This window comes from Volvox carteri (genome assembly GCF_000143455.1).
Source record: "Volvox carteri f. nagariensis unplaced genomic scaffold VOLCAscaffold_7, whole genome shotgun sequence".
Classification (NCBI taxonomy): domain Eukaryota; kingdom Viridiplantae; phylum Chlorophyta; class Chlorophyceae; order Chlamydomonadales; family Volvocaceae; genus Volvox; species Volvox carteri.
In genome coordinates this window covers 464,474-488,684 of record NW_003307550.1, presented here as the reverse complement: position 1 = coordinate 488,684, position 24,211 = coordinate 464,474, and the positions used below count along the sequence as shown (strand labels likewise).

Below are 24,211 nucleotides of genomic sequence, written 5' to 3'. Positions count from 1 at the left end.
AGTGCTTGGTAGCTCGGCGCGTTATTGGAACCTTAGCGCTGGTATTATATGGCTGGTGGCGCAAAACAAATTGCGGGTGCGAGGCGAAGTGCATTTCTGCGTACGGCTTACAACTCGCAAAGTCGCAAGTCGCACGCCGCGAATCGCAGGTCGTAGGAAATTGCCAATATTTATACGCAAACACATCCGTGATTCGGTTTTCTGCACCTGTCATATCCGGCTATGGCCGAGACATGTAAGCGTAAATATATTGAACTGGTATGCGGCCGCATGGCGTTGCTGAGGCGGCATATTTGGCTTCGTCTGCTTCAGCAACGCCATGGGCTCACACAAAAGGAAATACCGAATCTGCTTTCCAGCCTTGTATAGATATGCCTTTCCCTGTCTAGGAGGTCATAGTGATGTCGCCCGATCGTTGTACTGTATACATGGCCTCGCTCTGCGCGCTCTAATCATATAGCTTATAGCCGCATGCTATTTTCATATGTTACCGATTTGAAAGCGGTGAACGAATGAAACGATTTAGGACCCTCCAGCCCAACTCGCTTCGGGGTCCAATTCGCTCAGATCGGAGTCGAGCAAACCTCCGAATCGCCTGCATGTGAACCCATTCTTAGCAAGTACTTTTTGCACTTTCCATAATTCTCTTCGATAGTGTCATCTGAAATGGAACGCGCTTGCTTTTGCTATATCCGTATCAATCGGTTATACTCTTCTACGCTTCATTTCCTCTTACTTTTTGCATTTATGCCTCCACTAAGGCACGAATCAGCTTCGTCTTAATTTGCAAGGTTTGCATGCGTTAGACGGACGTATCTGTTCTTGTTTGCGTGTCTGAATCATGTTATAAAAAATCAAAGGTGAATTCGTGCAGTTGGGTGCGTATACTCAATTGGAGCTTCTTGTATTGCTGGCGTTAAGTCTGCCAGAAAATCTGCAGATTTTCTGGGGGCAAAAGGGGAAGCACCAATCATAGCACCGAAATCACCGCATATGGAGGTGGCTTCATGAATAAGAAGATAGATGTTTTCGATTTATACAAAAAATGTTTGATGGTCTATTCAATATTACAATTATATACCTTGACTTCTATACCTTTCGCCAGGCGTTCCTTGAAGGAGGATTACAGCGGCAGCAATCCATCAACATTACTAGCTCCTCAAGAGCCCTCCAAATAGGTTACTTGGGGTGAACAACGGCCCCCGCACCCGCCCGCCTCACGTACGAATGTCCCCGTACACTAGTGTGCCGCTTGTATCGCCGCTCATAGTCAATCATATTTTGAAGTATTGCAACCTAACTGAGACGATCAACATCTGTAATGCTTGGCGAGATACTGCTGAGGTTGACATAATCACAGTGCGGTCAACTTTAACTTTCAGTTGATACCACATTTTACATAGTACTAAGATTTACATTGTGATGGACTGATTCAGATGAACGATTCAGCTAGGGTAAGGAGGCAAACTCTATATCAGTACATCAACATGGATCTGATTATCTTAAAGTTGGAGTGTCCTATGGCGCATTTCCTGTAGGGTTACAATTCCTCTGTTTGTTCTTTTCCTGCATTAGTGATAATGTCGTTAGCATGAACTGCAATTATACGAACGCCCGGCTACGCTAGCTGGCGATCACATGTAGCTATCCTATAAGGAGTACAAACAGTGATCTGTTGAACACTTATGGAACATCGTCGTACCTTTAGAAAGGAGGAGATTGCCCGGTGTACCGGTACGCAGGGCGTCATAATCCTAACCGTACCTGCGATTCCAACTCTCCGCACCTCAGCCTATACTCACCTACTTGAGCACGCTCAAACCTTTGATCAAGGTGTTAGTTATCTAATCCGATTCAGCCCCAGATAGACCGGGCTGCTCTGGCGCGGTCCCAAACTGCACGATCAGATATCGCCCCACACAGGGGCATCCCCTTTAGCTTGTCCGAATCTTCTAATATTTTCATACGAGAAAAGAACCTCACTCACTCCAGCTTTGCAAGCCACTTGAAGCCGTATTCCGGTGACATCAACATAAACCTGTCCGCTCGTGGACTTGGACGCCGAAGGTTCTAATTGCCAGAGGAAGCTTGGATTGAAAACTGCGTCAAGTGGCTGCTTTGGTTACTGGGCTGGCTGTTATGAGACCCGTGACTGCCAGCGGCGGCTGCAGCAGTTCGGGCTTTGTACCGTGCCCAGGGCCAGGGCTGGCCCTGGGGCCAGGACGAGGACGAAGACATGCCCACGGCGTTCTGCACGGCACCCGTGCCCCAAAGCTGCTTCTGAGGCGACGGCTGCCTCTCCTCGCGCTTTTCGTCTGCGTGGCCCTGCACGGCGCACTGCCGTGGCCTACACTCCCTGGCGCTTGCGCAGAAAGAAGTGAGGAAAGGGAGGAGCATGCGGGGAAAGGCGCGGAGGAGAGGATTGGAGGAAACGAAGGGAGATGAGTGAGGAATGAGAGAAATGAGGGGCGGGGCGGGGCGGGCAAATGTGCAATGTGCTGCGCTCGGCTACTGTGTGATAGAATAAGCCGGGGGATGGGGCTCCGGCTAGGGTTGCGTCGATGTCTGATGAGCCATGCGGGTGTGAAAAAGGGAAACTTCACGACGTACGGAGTGCCGTACACTCTGCCTAATTGGCCTTCACTCTGAAGGGATCGGGAGCATCCTGCCCTCCATTTGGAATCGTCCGATATGGTGTTGTAGCAGATCTGCACTAGGCATGTGGCCGACCAGCAATCCATCCTTACCAGCAAACATCTACGGCAGCACATGTGAGGTTGTGCAATTTTCATCAGGCGATGTGAGATCTTCTTGAAGGATGCCGGGAATGCATGAACAGGTTCCGTGGCATTAACACACGCCGAAGGCTCGCTCACGCTGACCTTGCATAGCTATGTATATGGAGCATGCAATTCACAACTGTTCCTATGGGGTACCGGTGGCGTTGGCGACGGTGCCCCCTTCCCCATCCTCCTCTTCACCGCTTCACATCGCTTCTCGTCCTTGGTTTGTTGTCCCTTTTTTACATCTCTTCCCGTCTGATCCTCTAAGGTCTGAGTTTGCCAGTTTATAATTTGATCCCCACCACGCCTCGCTCCCTCATGCGCCAGGTGACCGTACACCACGGCATCGTACACTGCAGTCCAGTGAAGACCGGAGCGACGCAGCTGCCGCCAACTCCGGGACCGCGTTCGCCGCCGGGGCCCGACAAATGGAGAAACGGTGAGGCGGAGTTAACTTGCGGTCCCCAGTTCGAAAGTGCATGCTGTGCAAGCAGGATGCGAAGGAAAGAAATGAAACCTTTACCTTGACTGGCGGAGATGGGATAGAAGGTCTGGAAGAGCATGGGATCGAAACCCGGACTAAGGAGTTTCTCGGAAAGGCATTGCATGGGGTGCCCTCACAGACGCCCTGCCCATACACCTAACGCGTTATTAATCATGACCGGGAGATAATCAAGGCAAGTGTAGCCGCCCCAGCAGCAAACCTAGCAGCAGCCCCAAACCAGTGTCCCGAAGTAAAATGGAAGCTTAGGGACTGCCAGGTTAATGGCCACGGGGGAGGCTAAACCTCACCAACTATCCCATTCATTCACATAAGGCAAAAACACCTCAGCAGCACGTGTCGTGCGCCATACGTGCCGCACCGGCTAAATACTCTATCCCCTTTCCTCTCCAATTTAACCCCATAGCCTTTCATGCCTTTCATCCCCCCGTTCTCCCTTCCACCAACCCGCTACTCTGCGCCGCCCCTGCTCGATAGCGCTGTGGGGACAGTTCGCCTGCACCGCAGCCTCCTTCAGAAACCGGATGACGAGGGCGACATCTTTCCCTTCCAGGACGTGTGCAGTCGGACCTGTCAGGAAAGCCCCTGGAGGATTGTGGTGAGCGGGGGAAACATGAGTGAGCACGCAGGGTTTCGGGGCTTGCGGGCTTGGGGAGGCTGGGTTTAAAGCTGGGGCCATGGTGCTGGCAGCGGCGCTCTACAAAGGGCCTGCGGTGAACCGCTGGGTAATCCTGGGCGCAAAGATGCAGTTGTCGTTTAAGCCGGTTGCGATGCGCTAAGAAGTGGACTTGCAGGGTAACGAATTGAGAACCGCGTGATGGGGGCCCCCTTATACGGGGACCGCATGGTAAGACTTAAGCTCCGGGGCCCAGACTTGTGGAACAAATAAATCTACATGCCAACACACATGCACACGTACACACACACACGTACACACACACACGCACACACACGCATACACACGCATACACACGCATACACACACACACGCACACACACGCACACACACGCATACACACGCATACACACGCATACACACGCACACACGCATATACACGCATACACACGCATACACACGCATACACGCAACGTATGCCTGTCTGTCTGTCCTGTGGATACATTGAACGGCCTACAGCCCCCTGTGGCGTTATTTCAGTTGGCCTTCTGCCCCCGCTGTGCATGTGCACGTTGCACACAGGGTGTTAGCAGGAGCATGAAAGGCCGCGCCATCATCGTCTACTGCCTCAAGCTGCAAAATAGGGGCAACTGCACGGTACGGCATATACAGTCCGATCATAGCATGTATTATGCTTTATGGCAGTGCGTGCCGCATCCCACGTTTGTTTGTACATTCGATTTTTGGTGAATTGGGGGGTTTGGTGGAGCGGCGGCGTTCAAAAACGCTTTACAGGATACAACAGGTGCACAGTCGCTCATATGCACTTGATACACGGCACAAACGAGAACCCCTTCTGAGCCTCCATCGGTTCCATGCCTTGCTCTTTTCGTTGGGGGATTCGCTTAGTACTCCTCCTGTTTGACGGGTTGGGGAGGGAGGAGGCCCATCGCTTCCCGCTACAAAGGTACCTAGCTACCCCTCGATTGGCATGCTATCACGTGTGTATGGGGACACCCATCTCACACAGCCTGTTCGCGAGCAGTCTCTCGAGCCTGCGGGTGTTGTTGCCGTTGCCTGCTGTTGTTGCTGTTGCCTGCTGTTGGCGCTGTTGCCCGCTGTTGGTGCTGGTGCTGGTAGTAGTACCGATCTTTGTGTTTTTTCCTGTCCTGCTGCCTTGCTCTGTTACATATTGCACTGATATCTGTTTTCAGGCAAGCCCGTGCTGTAGCTCGCTGGGGATGGGAGTCGATGCCCTGACCATCAGCATGGGTGAGCAGGGGTGCAAAACTTCTTAAGACCACAATACCTTCGTGCACGTACGTGTACACGTAGCCGAGTGCATGCATGAGATTGGATCCTGGTAAAAAAATTTAATTGACTGCCGTGCACAAGCACGCTTGCATAGCTGAATGTTTAGCTTAACCACCGTGCACCTGTCATCTTTTGACCTCTGGGTGGCATCTTTCCAGCTTTCACATCGTGCACATGCCCTTGCAGCCACCACCACCACAACCGTCTCTTGCCACATGCACAAGTACCGGGCTGCCCGCCACCGGATGTCTCACCCCACCTCCGGATCCACACACAACCCACATCACACGTCACGTGTTGTATACATGCGCCACATTGCGTGCTTCTCGACGCTGCCGCTTTGTTTTCTCTTCACCCTCGTTCATGGCTGTAGCCGCCACCGGCAAGTGCAACGTGACCAGCATTGCAAGAGTGACAGCTGGAGGAGATACGGTGCGTTGTGTCGTTTGTATGGATGGTTTTGGCCGGTCCATAATGGCGTTAGGTGGCGGGATTGAGTTGCTAGGAGTATATATCCTTTAGCACGATCCAAGCAGCAAGACCAGCAGATGCTTTATTATCACTAATGTGAAGCTCATGCGTACCAGCATCCTGTGAAAAGTATGCATGCTTGAGAATTTAAACTCACAATGCCTCCCGACCCCCATCCCTCTCGCTCTCACTTTTTGTGCAGCTGAGTCGGTACGACAACTACCCGATGCAGTACACATACGGTGATGCCGTCGATGTTGGACTAATGGTCACTGACCTAGCATCCCTAGGACGTCCCGTGGAAGGGCTTGAGGTGAGTGTGGGAAGTGATATAACAGATTAAAAAATACTAAGACGCTTGGTGGAATGTTTTCTCCTTAGACGCAAACCTTGGGTTGACCAGATGCTCTTTAACGCCAACACGACATGTGCAGTACATACGTATGGTGTCCCATTCCCGTACATTTGTGCATCCGTACAACTTATGTGTGTCTGTGTTACATGGTTGCGGGTGCGTGACCCCATACCTGTAAGACTACCCATACGAGCCGAAGGCCCAAGGGCAATACTACAACGCCTAAAAGCCACGGAGGAAAGGAAAACACCGCACATCAGCCCAGACTAGCGTACAACTTATGCATGCAGACAGATCCATGCATACATTTTCTATACGAGCTGGCGTAATCACTGTTCCTGTCCTTGCGTGCAATTCCATTTTTTAAATATGTACACGTGCACACCGACACAGACGTGCAAGTGCCCCATTGTACCCAAGCACGCACGTGCGTAAGATTCGAGTAGCAAAAATTGGTCATCTAGAACAAGCACGCCCAGGGCCCCTGCCGCTCCATTCTATAGCCAAGCCACCCCTACGAAAGCCGCTCCCATCCCGATAAGGCCAGATGGAAACAACCCGGATATGTGGCATAACTCGAAATCGAATACGCCATTTTCCCATATTAAGTTTTTTCTCCTTAGAGATCTACGCTCTTGCTTAAGACTAGCACCGAACTGATTTCTGATTTCACAAAACCCATTGTCAGCTGCATCATATATATACGAGGATAGGCACTACTGGTAACGCGCGACCATTGCCCCCGGGAGATCCCGGGATCGAGACCTATCAAGGTCGGAAAACCTACCGATGGTGGAAGGTATTGCGCCCCTAGTTGATGGACGGTGGTGACCTGGGATAAAGTTAACCTGCGAGCCGACCAGGAATGGAGTTAGGCCGCTGTTGACCCGGCAGATTCCGTTGGATGCTGGTGGTGGGTGCGGAACCTGAGCGATCCACTGAGAAGTTGATTAGGTTGACTGGATGAGGGTGCCCCGAAATACCGGGGAAGGCAGGGTTTCGCCTGGTAGCGGATATACCCCCCTGTTTCACACATCATATATGCAACGCTGCTGTCCTACTCGTACAACCCAGGCAATCCCACACATGTCTCTCTCTCTAGATATATATTGACCTAAGTGATCTGTTACCGTCTAACTAACATCGCCCGCAGGTCTGCTATGAGGCACGGCCCACCTGCACCCAATGGTCCGACATCTGTCGATCTGGTGTACCGGGCTCCAGCAGCGGCTGCCGCTTCTCAGTCAGTGAGGGCAACGGGGAAGGCTGGTATTCGTGCTGCAACAGCTGTCCTGCCGGGACTTTGACTTTCCAAAACATCGCCTCAACTGATTTTCCACCACCACCACCACCCAGTCCACCACCACCTCCAAGGCCACCACCACCCATGCGCTCACCGCCACCTACCCGGTTACCTCCGGCGCCACCACCAAATCGAAATAGTCCTCCCTTATTTAAACCGCCACCACCTCGACCCGTTCCAGTTATCCCATCTACCCCACCACCGGAGCAACCTGCCGTAAACTATCCCAACATGGAACCTCAATTGGGCGACATGCCCAACAGCCCGACTTCTCCTTCGCTTCCTAACGAACCTTCTGACCCACAGTCGATCCCTATGCAACCAACGACATCCATGATTGCTTCCAGCCCTCCTTCAAATCCTGCTTCCAGCCCTTCCCCCAGCCCTCCTCCGAGCCCTCCCCCCAGCCCTCCTCCCAGTCCTCCCCCCAGCCCTCCTCCCAGTCCTCCTCCCAGCATTCCCCCCAGCCCTCCCCCAAACCCTCCTCCCAGCCCTCCCACCAGCCCTCCTCCCAGCCGTCCACCAAGCCCTCCTCCCAGCCCTCCTCCAAGCCCTCCTCCCATGCCCCCTCCCAGCCCTCCCCCCAGCCCTCCTCCCAGCCCTCCCCCCAGCCCTCCTCCCAGCCCTCCCCCCAGCCCTCCTCCAAGCCCTCCCCCCAGCCCTCCTCCCAGTCCTCCACCCAGCCCTCCTCCTAGGCCCTCTCCAAGCCCTCCTCCCAGCCCTCCTCCCCGTCCACCTCCCAGTCCCCCTCACAGCACTTCACTTCCGATATCGCGTCCTTCCTCTCCTACACCGCCTCCCAGTCACCCTCCTACTCCACCTCCTAAACCCCCTCCAAGGCCTCCTCCCAGCCCTGTACCACCCGCCTTGCCTCCGCCTCCGAGGTCCTGGCGACGCCGGCCTCCACCACCGTCTAAGCCGCCTGAGACACCGCAGCTGCCTTCAATGCCTCTTCCACCTCGACCCCGAAGGGTTAGGATCTCCCCCCCGGCAGCACCGCAGAGCCCACGGTTTCCCAGAATTCCCTCGGCTCCCGGTTTCCCGCCACAAGTTCCCTTGGCGCCGGAGCCACCAAGTTTCCCGGATTCGCCGTTGCGACCGCCTTTAAGTCCAAAGGCCCCCAAGCGCCCCAAGCCCGCCACCAGAACGTCCCCATCATCTTCCAAAACAGCGGGCTACCATTAGGCCCTTGCTTGCTACGTGCATCCAGCGTCTCTGATGTTGCCTGTTTGCGTGTCCGTACTTCCCTCAACCAGCCAACTGGTGTGTCTAAGAAGTACCGTGGGGACGGGGGGGGGGGGGCGTTATGCATGGGTTCGTTCAGGTGCCTGAGTCGTCCTAATGTATGTGGCGGCACTTGTGTGCGTGTGGCCCGCTGATGAACACCCCTCGGCGCGGGTCGACGTCTGGTGAGGCACCGTCTGGTTGCCTCCGTCTGGTTGCCGTGTCTGGTGAGAGAGACACCCGTCCCTCTGATAGCTCTGGTAGCCCTCGAGAGAGCTTTAAACAGTACGCAAATGTGTATTTTCAGTAATGGATGCGAGATGTATGTACTAACTTGCCGGATGGGCAGGCAGGCAGGTAGGTAGGTAGGCAGGCAGGAGGCAGGCAGGCAGGCGGGCATCAGCATCAGCATCAGCATCAGCAAGGAAATCTGTTTGCTTGGCCGCCTCAATGTTCGTTACATGGAGACAGCCAGCTGGCTGGCTGTTGTGCGCCCTTACTTAACTACCTGCATGCGGGAGGGGCGCACTGGAGGGTTCTTGTATATCCCTTGGCTGAACCAAGCAAAAAGGGTAGCTTCAGAGGTGCGGCGCATATGCAATGAAACCATTAAGCATGCAAAGCGCTGTTAGCGCCATGCACGAATACATGTATGTGTGTACGTATGTATGTATGTAATGGTCGATTGCGGCCTACCTGCTGCTGTCGTGAGTTATGGTACGTATTGAAACGTGATAATGATTTAACTTGCGATGAACGCGAAATTACTGTATACTATACCTTTACTTTTTGTTTTGCCACGATGGCGCGCACCTGGATTGTGTTTTTTTGCAAAATTGATGAGCTCCTGGGAAATGGATTAGTCTTGCTGGCTCGAGACCCCACAGCGGCCAGCCAGCTCTCCGTGCCTCCGGTTTTAGCTCTGAATCACGGAGTTACTGGTGGAGGTGATCACCAGTACAGTACAGTACAGTACAGTACAGTACAGTACAGTACAGCACAGTACAGTACAGTACAGTACAGCACTATGGACTTCATGAAATCCACAGTGAGCATGGAACGACCGCAGGCGGGTCACAATGGGATTACGTTATTAGCTGACTAGCTGATTGCGTGTGGTCATCACGCACTGAAACCAATGCACGAGCACCTACCAGCCTTGTCACGCCTTGCTTTTTTAATGACGGGGAAAGCGCGAGGCTGCTGGTCACAACTCACGTGGCCTGGAGGACAGTGGGATTGATTTGTGCCAGGTGCCACTCGTGCATGCGCATTTTTGTCGAGGCCCGCAACGTACGAGTTGCTTTTGCTGTATGTGGCTGCTGCGGCCGAGCTCGCGTACGCTGCTGTTGCTGCTGGCTCCCGCTGGCTCCGCTGTGGCCGGTATTATCTTCATAATGCGGTCCATGCATGAACGGTGAACGTTTGAACCTCTTCGCTTGGGTGTTTGCTGCTACTGGTCTACAAAATATTCAGGTCTTGCGGTGAACAGAACTGCTAATATGAACCTCCCCTTGGGGCCAATCCAGGAGGTGCATTCATGACCCAAAGCAAGGTACCCAAGGTACCAATGCGTGGCGTATGTTGCGGGAGTGGGTGCTTTTTTGGGGTGGGAAATCGCTGCGTGTGCGTGTGCCGGCGGCGGCATGTAGGCGAAGGCATAGCGGAATGAATAAATACAGCTGTTTTGCGGCCGAGCCCCTTGTTTGCCTCCCAATGCGCCTGTCCCTGTCCTTTGTAAATGTCTCGTGGGTTTTTCATCGTCTTGCTGCTGTTGCTGCTGCTGCTCCTGCGGCGGCGGCGGCGGTGATAATGATGGTTGCGTGACGCTGCTATTGCTTGCTGCTGCTGCGTGTGCCGTCGAATTCGTCCTAAAACTACAATATCTAATTCAGCATGCAGAAGTTTCGATGATGATCATTGTCTAGATCTGGGTGCAGTTATCTGGGGGTAGCTACCTGAGGTGAATGACCCTAGATTGGCCGTCTCTTATCAAGGCGCACAGCGCAGCTGGGCGGGTAGATCAAAGGGGAATATTCAAGAGCGGTTTGTATGTTCATGGCATTGTTGCGTGCCTATCTGTTTGACGGAGTTAGCTGGCTCATAGAAACGCTGTGAAGTGTTAGGAACAGTAAGTGCTGCCGCATGCAGGCAGCCCAATGGGAACAAGACTCGTAGTTTGCGGTGTGTTGCAATCGCGGATGGAGCTTGCACGTGAAGGGGACTTTATTTCAAGAGCAGAAGTTGCCGTACATGCACCTTGAGCGAGTAGAGATGGACAACGAAGCGAAGCGGCTCGCTCTATCTTCCCACCCCTGTCGGTATTCGGGCGGAAAGCTTCATGGCATCATATTTTCCTCGCTTTTATTTGGGCTCCCATGCTTCTGTCTGTTGAAGGCTGCTGTTTTGGAGTCATACTTCGTAAGTCGTTACTTGGTCGGTCGTGTAACTGGTAGGTATGTGGGCAGGTCGATAGCGTGCTCTTATGCAGTCGCGGTCATGCAATGAGCTGGTGGGGTAGGCGCGCGTCAGGCAGCTAGCAGCAGTTTGCTTGATGGCCGGATGGGTCTTCCGTTCCTTTCATTAGATTTTACGCCTTTTTTCTATCAGCTTAGCGTACTGATGAAGGAAGAAGCAAGCCGCATGGAAAAGTCTGGAAGTCTGCTCAGAGGTATCGATAGCTTTGTGTGCGCTCTTCTTCCTCGCGCTCTATTTGAGAGATAAAGAGAGAAACGTTCTCTATTTCTCGTGTGCGTTGGGTACAATCTCTCGATGATATGCACATGTAGATAGTAGTCGTGTTGTTCGCTGACCAGCAGCTGCTGGGCTAGCGATCGCGATGTGAATGTGCTAGCGATCGCGACCGACAGCAGCCTTCGTTTCGTCGCACGCGCATGCACCGGGATGTTGCCCGCCGTGCTGTTGGACCGGCTGCTTAAATGCAACGCAGGTAGAAACTTTATTTATCATCACAAGAAGTTCTTTTTTTGTTGAGAAAAAGTTTAGGCTACTAACGAATCCCTTCACAATTTTAGAGCGAGGAATTGTCCGTCCTACCTACCTGCATGCGCGCTGCTGCGTCCTGGGGTTTCATCGGCCCTTGAGTCGCAGTAAGGGTTCATTTACTAATCTGAATCTCTCTTTCAGGGTGTCGGTTTTCTTGTCCTATTTATTATCAAGGGCTGCAGATACATTCCTTGGACGTTCGTTCAGAGGTTTAGGCTTAGCTACAGCTGTTGTTGCTAGGTGTCTGTTATTCGGCCAGACCCGCAGCCGCGACCCCACGCCACCTCGCTATTCGCCGGGCATGTTTGTGAGTGATGGAAATAATTAAGCTGCTGGTATGTGTGGTGATGGTGATGGTGATGGTGATGATAATTATGGTGGCGATGGCGAACAATTACGATGGTTTTGCTAATGACGATCGCCCTTCGCCACTACAGTATTTCTACGGGCTCTTGACATCACTCGTCTAATCAACATCCACTTGAAAAATTCAAGCTAGGTCTACAGTTTGATTGGAAGATTCTAACACGTCGCTGGACGACGACGAAGATCGCTTAGCAAAGGTATTCTTGCATCACCGTCGGCATTTCCTCATCGCAGCTCATATTGTTAAAACCAAAAACAGCTAAGAATGCATTTATAGAAGCTTACAGCAATCTGCAGTCCGCACAAAGCGCTTTAGCACGCCTATTGATTGCTCCTACGTGGCGCATTGCTTGTACAACAGCTGCTACACAACAGCCATGCATCTATCGGCAGTCTTCACCACCATTCAGCGTCATTCTAACTGCCATTCTAACTGCCATTCTAACTGCCATTCTACATGTCATTAACCGCTATCACAGTAACCACATCACCAGGTAGGCAGGTATACTGGGGCTCGAGGTCAACTGACAATTATGTCAATGGATGGCATTTTAGCTAGCAAGGTTATAGCAACAATCTGTCAGGAGCTGTCAGGGGGTGGATCAGCCGCAAGAAGCCCGGACAAGTAAGGAGTAATACACACACATGCAGGTAAACCCAGACGCGGTACACCAGACATGCCAGTGATGCGTTGTTGCCATGGTGAGACGCGGCAGGTCACACCGGCGATAGGGCGGGTAGGTGCACCATTAGCCCAGAGATCGATTGATCGACCCTGCTGCTACTGCTGCTGCTGCTACTCTCCACCAGCTACTGCAACTCTGGCTTTACTAGTTGCTACGAAACCGACTTTCCGAAACCCTTTGCAGCTGTACCGGCTGTATGGCATGTGCTGCTCTTTCTTCTTTCATGCTGCTTCTTTTTATCGCACGCAATGGCGCGGCTGATACAATGTTTGGGTGTTAAGGACAGCTGCAGTGCGCTGTTCGCATTCCAAGACAGCTTTCAGACAGCAATGCACGTACCACCCGCGTGGTTCAAACCCACACATTCCAACCCAAAATGCACGCACGACAGGTCATTACCACATACATATGGTCTGGGGGCTGATGGCCAGCGTATGTAAACAATGTATCTTCGTGCCTTATGCATCCTCATGCCGTACACACCGTTGTGGCTGAACTGGGTCGCATCGCATAGCACTGCCGCTTGTACGTAGGACGTTGAGAGTACATGAGCCGCGGTTCCGTCACGCCTTTGAAGTGCCGCCGTTGCCGTTGCGGCCTTCTCCGACGGTACGACCGCCGCGGCCACTGCCGCCACTGCCACTCGCGGTGGTGGCGGTGCCAGAGCCGCTGGCGGTGGCGGTGGCGGCGGCAATGCTGCCGTCCTGCCGTGCAGCGGCCAGCAGCTGCTCACAGCGCGGCGTGGTGCAGCCTCTTGGACTCAACAACCGCCGCCAGGCATCGTGCTTGGCACGTACGACACGCACCGCGGCGTCGCGGTCAAAGAACGCCTTGCTCCAGCCTTCCTGGCCACTGGTGGCGGTATTGCGGCCGTCGGCGAGAAGGAATCGGTTGACGGACTTGCCTTCAGACACCTATAGGGAGATGAAGAGGAGGTGCATGTTGTCCGACCGTGGCCCGTTGGGAAATCGAACGCTGCGCAACCACCTATCGCACCTCCCCTTACATTGCACTGGCCAACAAAAAAAACTCCATCGCGTCGGCGGCGCCAGCGGTACGGGCCGTACCTTGTACGTGCGGAAGAACTCGTACAGTTGCTGTCGCATTTCCGGCGGCACATCAGATATATCCCGCCATTGAGCGACCCGTGGGTCTTTCGTACTCAGCACCACTACCTTCCAGTCCGTCTCGTTCTGGTCTATAAGTGCCAAAGCCCCCAGCACCCGTACACATACGACGCCGCCGACGGGGATTGGCTCGCTGCCGATCTGTGGGTTGCGTTTGAGCCAAGACAACCCCAAAACATGCAGTTTGCCGCCACCTTGTAATGATGTGTGAGTGAGGAGGGGGTAGGTAGACCTTTCACTGAATCACTGAGGGGGCTGAGGACATGTTGCCTTACCTTCACAATGTGGAAAGCGATTTCGCCGCAATCGCCCGTCCTCTTCCTCCCCTATCCTGCCCCTACTTACGCTCCTCGACAGCCAAAGCCGCTCCAGTCAGCTAGCAGGCAGCAGCGTCCAGCTCCATTCCTTGACGGACAATTTCCGCACCCCCGTTGGTTCCACGCAGCCTCACCCAAACAGCCCTACAGACCTACCTCCAGAAAATCCAGAGGGTCGTTGTCGGAGGGCAGCCCCGTCAGGGCGTCAGGCAGGTCGCTCGCCTCCCAGGTCTGCGGAATGCCGCCGTAGTTGACCATCGATGGCCCTGCTCGATAGAAGCGCAATCGCTGTGGGGTGCGAGCTCTCCTGGAGGCTCGGGCGATATTGTGGATGGGGGGAAGTTGTGGAGAGGGAGAGGGAGCGAGGGGGAGGCGTGCAGCAGGCAGGAAGGAGTTTGCAAAGAGGGAAATTGAGATGTCGATGACGATTAATAAAAGAATTGCTGGAACCAGGACTCATTCGGGTGACTAAGGATCAACCAATTTGTCTGTTTATCTGAAGGTTTTCTGAGTGCAACGCTAGAAAACCAAGGTTTTCGGTGAACTCAGAGGAGTTGTGCCCTCGTAAGGGCGTTGGTACGGCACTTGGTGCCAGTTAAGGAGTTCGCGAGTGCTTGGAGGACTGATTTTCGGGTTTTGTAGCTACATAGGGTGGTTGCCGTGAGGCTGTAGGCGTCAAGGCCGTAGCGATAGCCTTCGCGGTAGCCGGCCCTCACCCGGCCTACCTACCGATTGAAGACGGCTGTTTACTGCTTGCAGGTACCCTTAGTGTGTAACGAACGATGATTTCTCATGAAAACCTGAAGATAAGGCCAACGCAACTTTCGACCCCTTGTCAAATGACCAACGAAACCCAGGTCCGGCGATGCGCGGCAGGTGGTTATAGTACGATAGAGTCTTACGTTGGATCGGCCATGCCATCGACGGTGGCTTGTGCCATGGGTGCCTTAGGCCACATTGTCTGCAACAGCAGCGACAACAACAGCATGGCAACAGCAGCCGGCAGTAGCATGGCAGCAGCAACAGGCAACAGCAGCAGCACGCGTGTGCAAGGATGTGCAGTAACAGGTAGTGTATGTAGGCTGGCTGGGTTAGGAGCATTATACGCATAAGGCCTCACAAGCCCCTCAGGGCTCAGTAGCCCAGAGGCCAGGGGTAAACCAAACTTGCAAATATGCCAAAGAAAGCCGTAATTACTTCACTTCACGTGCATAATTGCTACCCATGCATACTGCATAATACTAGCGTGACACGCGTAGCTGCAGCTGAGTAATGGCTATGGCATCGCAATCCACAAAGCTGTAGCCGTGCTGCTCAGCACGCGCCCATACAGCAGTCTCTAGGTCGAGCAAGAGGAGGTGACAGGCAGAGGCCTCTCGCGCCCCTATTCGGCGTTCGGGAGAGTGCTTCAGTTCAGCGGTCTTTCCGTCATGAGAGCGGACAGGACACAGGACAGGACAGGTTAGCTAAATTTTTCGCCAGCGATAGCCCCTGTCAGTTGGCGGGTATGTGTTTGTGTGTGTGTGTGTTACATGGTTGGGGGTGCGTGACCCCATACCTGTAAAACTTCCCTTACGAGCCGAAGGCCCATGGGCGTGTATGTGTGTGTATTACATAGCCCTGCTAGGTGTAACATACACACATACGTACATACATACACGCACAGATCCCACGCCGCCATATATGCCCATACCTGTGTTTCGATCTTGGCGTTGGTGCCCTTGGGGATCTCCACAGTGACCCACATGGTCGTGGAATTGTCCCGTGGGTCGGTCGTCAGGTTGAGCGGAATCTCGTGCCAATACGACACATTGCGGCCTGCGTGTATGTGCCACGACCCAAATAAAGAAACGTGCACACACACATACACACACACACACGCACACACGAAAGCGCCCGCGCACAAGCGAGAGGGAAGGAGGAGCGAAGAGTGAGAGGAAGTGCAGAGAACTTGAGGACCAAAGAGCAGGTATTGGATGTGCTGGTACGCGGACTAACCCAGAGCAGAGGGCGGGCGGTACGGCGGGGCGGGATGACATACACACAAGTTTGTCTTGCCAAGCATACTAGTCCTAGAATTTTCAATATTTTGGCTAACAATTGATTCAGGTATGTTAACTGAATGCCGGACTTTGAAGAGGAGCACACCGGGCCACCGGGTGGAGCTGCCGCCATGCCACCATACACGCACCAAGACACTCTCTAGGCCAGCCAAGAGAGGACCATATTAGATCGACCAAGGCAAGAGAATTTAAGAGTGCAAAATCTACTTATTGATTACCTGAACCTGTCCTAGGCCCCGGAGCAATCATTATATCATCTTCACCGGCTCGTCAGCCCCCACACGATGTGGGCGACCAGACACGTGTACTGAAAGGCCGGTGTTGTATCATGATTTCGAAAAAGTTTACACCGATCGGTGGTTGCAGATCCCATGATATGATGACCCCCAGGACATTACATTCGGGCTGGGCACACAGTTTCTTCTTCTTCTTCTTCTTCTTCTTTTAGATAGAGGTAGAGGTGCTGAGAACTCAGCTACGTGCTGCACACACCTAGCACAAGGTCCCCATCGCAAAAAGCACACCTCCTCCCAGCCCTTTGGCCGGGCCCCCCCAGAAACGCCCCCACCGCGCGCCGAACCGAAACGTGTCCGAGTACCTGTCATTCGGTCCTCGCAATACACAACAAAGTCCGGTAGTCCTGGCGTGCCGTACACCCCGGCGGTGCATGCGGGAGATACATCAAAGAGATCAGGATTGGGAGCGCGTGTAAGGTTGGGTCCAGGCAGCAGCCGCGGTGGAACCTCCGCCGCCACCGCCGCTGCTGCAGCCGTTGTTACGGGCAACCCGGGAACACCGCTGGACGGCACTGGCCGTAACGAGCTACTGCTGTTACCGCTACTGCTACCATGGTCGCGTTCGGCAGCTGTAGCAGCAAACACAGGCAACGGCGGCGGCGGCGGCAACGGCGGTGGCGGCGGGATAGCCAGGCCGGCTGGCGGCAGCTGAGAGGCCGGGGTCGCCCCCACGGCGACTCTCATGACAGCGCTGGCGGCGGCTGCAGCGGCGGATACGATCAGGATGACCAACGCGATGATGGCCTGCGCAACCCGCCTCCGGATGGCACGAAGGCCGAGCCGCTCCGCATTGCTGGCCGGACTCCGTATTGCTGGCCTGACCCCGGTCCGTGACCGTGCTGCACTCCGCATCGTCATGTCCCTCCTGAATTCCAGATTGTCTCTTCTATACTTGGTTGTTTTTCTGTCTGTCTGTCTGTCTGTCTGTCTGTCTGTCTGTCTGTCTGTCTGTCTGTCTGTCTGTCTCCCTGCCTTTCTGTCTGTCTGTCTGTCTGTCTCTCTGCCTTTCTGTCTGTCTGTTTGTCTGTCTGTCTGTCTGTCTGTCTGTCTGTCTGTCTGTCTGTTAAATAACGAAGTGCGCGGCGAGGAGAAAGTGCTGTTGTATATATATAGATGCCACCAGGATGAGGAAGCAAGCGTAGGTAAGTGTGTTTTTCACTGAATAGAAATGTGCTCCAAGTGTGTTATCAGTTCCTTCAGGCTCCCTGTTGTTCGGGCGTGAAGAAGGTAGTCCGGATGGGCCCGGGTCAGTCGCCCGCCCGACGATCGGAACGGTCCTGCGAATGCGCGAAAGGCTGTTCTCGGCCTCGGTGGTTGACGACCCCACACAACGTCACACCATGGTGCACTTGTTTTGTGAAAAAATTGAAGAAGTCTACCCGGCGGGGCGCTTCTCAGCGCTGTATGGATCGGTGACGCACGCTACACAGCAGCAGCAGCAACAACAGCAGCAGTAGCAGCTATCCTATGATGAGAGGTATAGTAGCAGTAGCAGCAATAGCAGCAGGGACAAAAGCCAAGCTTAATATTAAAGAGCTGATGAGCAGTGACAAGGCGTCACCCGCCTTTGCAAGCTGAGGAACCGAATAAGGACTGACCGACGCCCGCGACTGGCTGTGAAGATATATGTACGAATTGTGCGAATGTACAACGAAGTGTGTTTGACCGCTATCAAGCATCAGCTGAAGAAGGAAGAAAAACAGCTTTCACGAACTCACCCATCACCACACATAAGCGCATAGTAACACTATAACGAACAGTAATTGCAGCGCATGTCCTTAGAGCTTGCCGGTCGATTCCCGCACAAAGCAAAGAACCCCAAGAAACAAGATATATCTTAGCCAGGCCTAGCACAGCACAACGAAAGAAAAAGGCACGAAATACGCTCCGCCCTGCTGGCTACATGCCTGTCAGAAGGTCAGACGGGCGCAGCCAATTCGCCCTATGCAATTACGATTCTCAAAAAACTGATTTTATTATTACACACCTATTAGCTCCTGTATCCTTGTATTGCAATATACATTTGCACGCATATTGACATATAAGGCGCCGGCAGCCTGCGCCGCGCGTAGTTGTCGTCCGCGCGTGCGCGCCCTACCCGCGCCCGCGCCCTTCCTGCTCCTCGCCCTCCTCCTCGCCCACCGCCGCTGCCGCGTTTGGCTCCCGCATCGGCGCACTTCGAACGTAGCCATAGCGTTCTCGCTCAGCCTCCCGAAGCTCCTCTCCCGCTTGGAGCAGCTGCGGGGCCGCAGCTCAGGTCGTGCAGTTTGAATATATTCAAAAACGTGCTGAGAAACGTCCACGACAGCACCATCACCAACAACAACACCACCAACAACAACAGACAGCTACGTTTATAAAAGGGTAATGGATCAGTCGAGTCGACGCCGCAGTGCACAGGGTACGTAGGCAGCAACCAACACCCTTACCACCAAGTCCCCCCCGCCGTTACGCAGCACAGCACCTCCAAACCCGCGGACCTCTAGCACCTCCACAGCACTCCCCACTCCCTCCCCACTCCCTCCCCACTCCCGCCCCTCTCCCTCCCCTCTCCCTCTCCCTCTCCTTTCTCTGCCATTCAACGCTTGTGCCTGCTCTCAGTTTGCTTGTTCTTCTCCCGTCTCCACCCAACCACCCAACCACCCAGCCATCCAACCACCCAACCACCCAACTACCTCTTGGACTTCATTTCCCAGACCCGTGCCTTACTTTTTTGCCCCCTCGCCCCGTTTTACCCCTCCCCCCAGTTGCCCACCACCTCGTCGTAAGCTTCCCGCCGCAAGCGCTCCTGTAGATGGATTGAAATCCACGAGCCAAAGCAGCCAAAGCAGCCGAAGCAGCCGAAGCAGCATGGATGAGCCACCGCCATACATGGCCGCCCAGCGAGTCGCACACAACGAGGATCAAAGACCCAGAGCGAGTCAAAGTTATTATGCCATACATGTCGATAAAAGAATTAGTTGCATATGTGTGCGTGTGCGTATGTATGCACACGTACTGGAAACGTTTCATGTAAGGATCACGCAGCTGCCCCACAGCAGCCGCCCCACAGCAGCAGCAATCGCATCAGCAGCGTATGTATGTATGTATGTACGTAATGTATGTATGTATGTCTGTCGAACGGAGGTGAAGAAAGGTTGGCGGGAATTGTTTTGTTTACTCTGTCCATGTGCCGCTCATGCACCGTCAACAACAACGGCACCGTGCAGATGTGTCGTACGCAGACCAGCAAACAGCCGGCGGCGTGGACAGACGGACAGACAGACAATCAGACAAAGACACAGATACACACGCACCCGCAGTTCATCAGCCCGATCCTCCAAATCTGGATCATCCAGGTTGAGGCGCTCCCCCAGGGCCTTATCCGCCTGCATGTGCATGTGCATGTGCATGTGCGCGTGAAAAGGAGTAATGGTTGGCGATATAATACGACATGAAGAGGTTGGTTGACGGTTAGTTTATCAGGTATCAGATATCGCAAGCAATGGAGCAAACCAGGCAAGCGGCTCCCTAGAAAATAAAGGAGATCCACACTGCATGTTCTCGTGGATCCCGAACCATGGATAATTCCGCCAGTCAGCCACGCTACCCTAAGCCACCCTGCCCCGCCCTGCCCTAGGCTACCCAATGCCTATTTAGCCATCGTACGGCCATCGTACGGCATAGGTTTACATTTAGCCTCATACTAGAATAATAATCGCTCCGCCTCGAACACTTACTTTGCAATACCCATGTCTACCACATTTTATACAATTAATTTTTCGTACTTCCGTACTTCCGTACTTCACACCTCAATGTACGCCGCCGGCATGCGGTACCTCCCCGCCAGCTCCATCTCTCGCGCCTGGCGCTCCAGAACCAGCCCAGCATCCCGTACACTCCACGCCTCGACGTGCCTGTACGTCTGACCGTGCAACGCGCGGCCCGGCGAACCAAAGTCCATGAACAGGTCGCCGGCGGGCGGACGGCCGCTCAGCGGGCTGACGGCGCCGACGGCGGCGCCGCCGCCGTACGCTCCTGCGCTTGCCCCGTTGTAGTACTGCAGATCCGTACCCGTCAGGAAGTCCTCCGGGTGGGGAACTGGTTGGCGACTGGCCAAGTAGAGCAGCGCCAGAAGTGACGAGGCTGCAGTACATCGGTGCGGAGGAGAGGACAAAAAAACATACAAACAAACATACAAACATACATACATAGGGAAAGTATCACTCCTTGAAGGTGCCAATCAGCCTTAGCCAGACCGAACACGCAACACACGACACACGACATACGGCGCACGATATTGGATGCCGTAGATCTATGGCGTAGGAATTAAGCCATTTACAGCTTGCTCACCCGGCGGCGCCAACAGCTGGTCCACAGCACTGACCCGTGGGTCCGTCCGCAGCTCCGAAATGTCCATCTTGGTACCGCCCATCGTCGCCAAAATGGCCCGGGCGCGAGCCGCGGAGGGTGTGACGGGGCCCTCCCCGCCCAGGTGCTCGCCATGATCCAGATCCCCTAATAGTGCGGCGCATAATCAGGCCCACAATTACAATCACAATCACAATTACAAGGACGCAGCAAGGACGCACGTCGCAAGTGCGCAAATGTTGTATGCACCGTTCCAGAAAAGGGAAAAAAGTTCTCCTCCTCCTCGTGGGATTTTACTCCAATTTGATACGGACATTTTTATCGGATGATTCCCACAGCGCATCGATCGCATATCGCATGCGCAGCACAACAGCCTGTTGTGTAGCACCCGGAGGGGAAGGCATCGCCATCACCGGACTCGTTGTTGCCGTTGGCGAGGCAGCGGTGTTTGCCGCCGCCGCCGCCGCCGCCGCCGCCGCCGCCGCCGCCGCCACCGCCGCCGCCACCGCCGCCGCACAGCACAGGAAACCTCACAGGAAACGGACCCACGTTGCGCAACAGCAACAGCAACAGCAGCAGCACAGGGGCCACTGCTACGACGGAATTCTTCACTTAGCGGCCCGGTAGATAGATGAACATCGTGGCCGTATTTCGGGGTACTCGTGACTCCATGTGACCGTACAACCCCATAGCCCTTGACAGAGCCCGGTAATCCGTACCAGCCATACACATCTTTCGTACACCGGTACGGACGCGCTCATTATTAAAACCTGTTCTTACCAAACGGGTCTGGCGCGGGCGGCCGGGGGTGGATTAATTCTCCCGCCACACGAGCATTGAGTGTACGGATCATAGCCTCCGTTAGGTGTCGCTGCTGCCGCCGCAGCGGCGGCGGCGGCGGCGGAGCCTCTGGCTCCGATTTCGAAGCATCCTCGTCTCCGCCAGGCCCGCTGCCTCCGGCGCCATCTGCGACGTTGCCTGCCGGGTCCCCGCCTTGCTGCATCACCGGACTCCTTGCCGTTGCCGTCGGCAAGGCAGCGGCGGCTACCGCCGCCGCCACCGCGGCGGCGGCGGCAGCTTCACTGCGCCTGGGCTCCATGCGCAGCCGCGGCAGCCCTGCCGCCAGTGGCGGCGGCGGCGGCGGCATCTCCGCACCTCCTCCGTCGACGTCCTCGCCGCTGCCGCCACGTGTGTCCGCTGCGAAGCTAACCCGCCGCTGCTGCGGCGGTGGCGGCTCCGCAGGCAGTTGCGTCACTCCAGCTTGCAATTCCGCGCTACCGCCTTCTGCATCCTGCTGCTGCTGCTGGGAGGGCAACTCCCCTTGATTCTGCTGCTGATGCTGCTGTTGCCGTACTGTCTGTATCAGCTGTAGCATCTCATCTGGATCTGACGAACCAGCGCACCACGTAATCGCCGTGTATCGCCACAGACGTGTATCCAAACCATGTTTGTGTGTATACACATACGTATGTACATATGTATGTATGTACGTATGTGTATGTATGTGTTGATTTCGCGAGGGGAGATGGGTCGGGATGGCCACATGGACCGGGGGGGAATAGGGGGATGGGTTTGGCAGGGAACCGTGGATGCGACTGTGTAGGGAGCCGTGGATAGCGACTCAAGCGAAGTGGATTGGCAAGTTATAATGTAAAAGGAGCTGTACCGAGGGTCGGTTAACGGCTTGAAACAGCTCAAACGGGAAGCGGACGCTGCGCCCTCTCCGTTGCATTGCCAAGTGCAGATGGCCCGAGGATGACCTTACAGGGTGCTTGCGGTGTTTTTTAAAGGACCGGGGGGCTCAACTTAGGGTTTGCGGGGCGGATTGCCTCGATGGGGGTGGTGGTTTGGCGCAACTTCGTCAATGGCAATGCATTTTTTTTGACGCCTAAGAACAGATCTTTGTCTTTTATTGTCTGCTATTCTTTCAGCTATGTAACGGCTGGCCGCCAATCATCGCAGCGGTGATAATCAAAGGCAAAGCCACTCTCTCACGATGATGATCAAAAGATGAAGCCGCACGCAGTCGAAGCCACGCCCCTATCGTGGCGCACTGCTATTGCGACCGCTACGTGTTGATCGTACACACGTACACACGTACACACGTACACACAAACACATAATCACACACAGACACTACATACACACATACAGACATACCATTCCCCAAAGCAAAACCACTAAGCACCGTGTATTTGACAATTTTTTCGTCCCTGCATTTCATTTCGCCTCTCTCCCTTGCCTCATTATATTCCTCGGTTCCTCGAAGGAAGGGAGGATTCTGCGATCTGTGGGGTGTGATGCCGTACTGCTGGCGATGGATGCCGTACTGTACGCTTTGACTCTGTTCCTAACTTCCGTTAAAGTCTTCTACGTGAGCCATACAGCTCCACAGCGATGTCAATAGGGATGAAGGGAAGCCTTCCCTATGTGGGGAAGTCCCGAGGCGGTATAGTGCGATGTCAAAAGATTGTTGAATTGCACCCACCATCGCCCGAAGGTTCCGTGGACTTGGAGACCTGCATGCCATTCGCCAACCATGATGGCGAACACGGCGACGAAGAATTAGATAACATCGAAGGTGCTAAGGGAATGGCAGGATTGAAAGGGCTAGATAACATTTTTGAAATTATCACACAGGAATGCGGGTAAGTATGGAGCTTGTATGTTGAGAGGGAATTTCATACATGCACGTATGTGTTTATAAGTCGGTTCAGCATAAAAGTGTTCAAAAATATTTTTTGGCATCCGAATTCGCACAAGACCGCCATACCTCCGGCGGGAGACGATTTCGACACGCATACATACATACATACATACATACATACATACATACATACATACATACATACATACATACATACATACATACATACATACATACATACATACATACATACATACATACATACATACATACATACATACATACATACATACATACATACATACATACATACATCCGGGAGCAGATTGATCGACACATACAGCCCTCCCAGGAGGCAGCGACAGGCGGCATCACCCGGAAGCAGCTGTGGCTGGTCCAAGCCCCGACCGGCTGCGAGCAGGCCCCCTGGGATGTGATCGCCCTGGCAGCCCTGTCTGCCATGGAGGTAGGCAGGTGTTGTCTGCGAGCAGCCGGAAGGCGACTGGAAAGGGCGGCTAACCCCGCGACAGAACAGCCAGAGCAAGCGCAACAGATCCAGGCGCAAGGGCCCCAACAGCGGCGGATAACGGACTTCTTTCACCTGGCCAACGGAGTGAGACCGCACGAGGGGCCGCCGCTGAACGCGCCGGTACTCGAGGATCAAACGCAGGGGCCCATCGCGGGACCGGGGACGGCAACAGCAGCAGCAACAGCAGCAGCAACAGCAGCAGCAGCAGCAGCAACAGCAGCAGCAACCCCCCTGGAATACGCCCGCGCTCGGGCAG

The 24,211-nt window shown here is 54.2% G+C and overlaps 3 protein-coding genes across 3 annotated transcripts; 1 reads left to right on the top strand and 2 right to left on the bottom strand.

Moving 5' to 3' along the window:
- Positions 1–48: 48 nt before the first annotated feature.
- On the top strand, positions 49–8,529 carry VOLCADRAFT_87907 (uncharacterized protein; the record flags this gene model as incomplete). The annotated part of the gene is made up of 11 exons (XM_002947689.1): positions 49–76; positions 1,271–1,359; positions 2,275–2,377; positions 3,111–3,222; positions 3,763–3,883; positions 4,484–4,558; positions 5,116–5,173; positions 5,589–5,647; positions 5,889–5,999; positions 7,195–7,288; positions 8,339–8,529. 11 exons carry the CDS (start codon positions 49–51, stop codon positions 8,527–8,529), a joined length of 1,041 nt encoding a protein of 346 aa, XP_002947735.1.
- Positions 8,530–13,690: 5,161 nt separating this feature from the next.
- Positions 13,691–14,322, bottom strand: VOLCADRAFT_48402 (uncharacterized protein; the record flags this gene model as incomplete). The annotated part of the gene is made up of 2 exons (XM_002947557.1): positions 13,691–13,894; positions 14,227–14,322. Coding segments are annotated over 2 exons (300 nt in total), but the record flags the coding sequence as incomplete, so codon positions are not given.
- Positions 14,323–18,523: 4,201 nt separating this feature from the next.
- VOLCADRAFT_87905 (uncharacterized protein) lies at positions 18,524–22,154 on the bottom strand (the record flags this gene model as incomplete). Its single annotated transcript, XM_002947556.1, has 6 exons — positions 18,524–18,667; positions 19,185–19,217; positions 19,726–19,797; positions 20,220–20,554; positions 20,762–20,926; positions 21,560–22,154. The coding sequence occupies 6 exons, from the start codon at positions 22,152–22,154 to the stop codon at positions 18,524–18,526; spliced, it is 1,344 nt and encodes a 447-aa protein (XP_002947602.1).
- Positions 22,155–24,211: the final 2,057 nt, after the last annotated feature.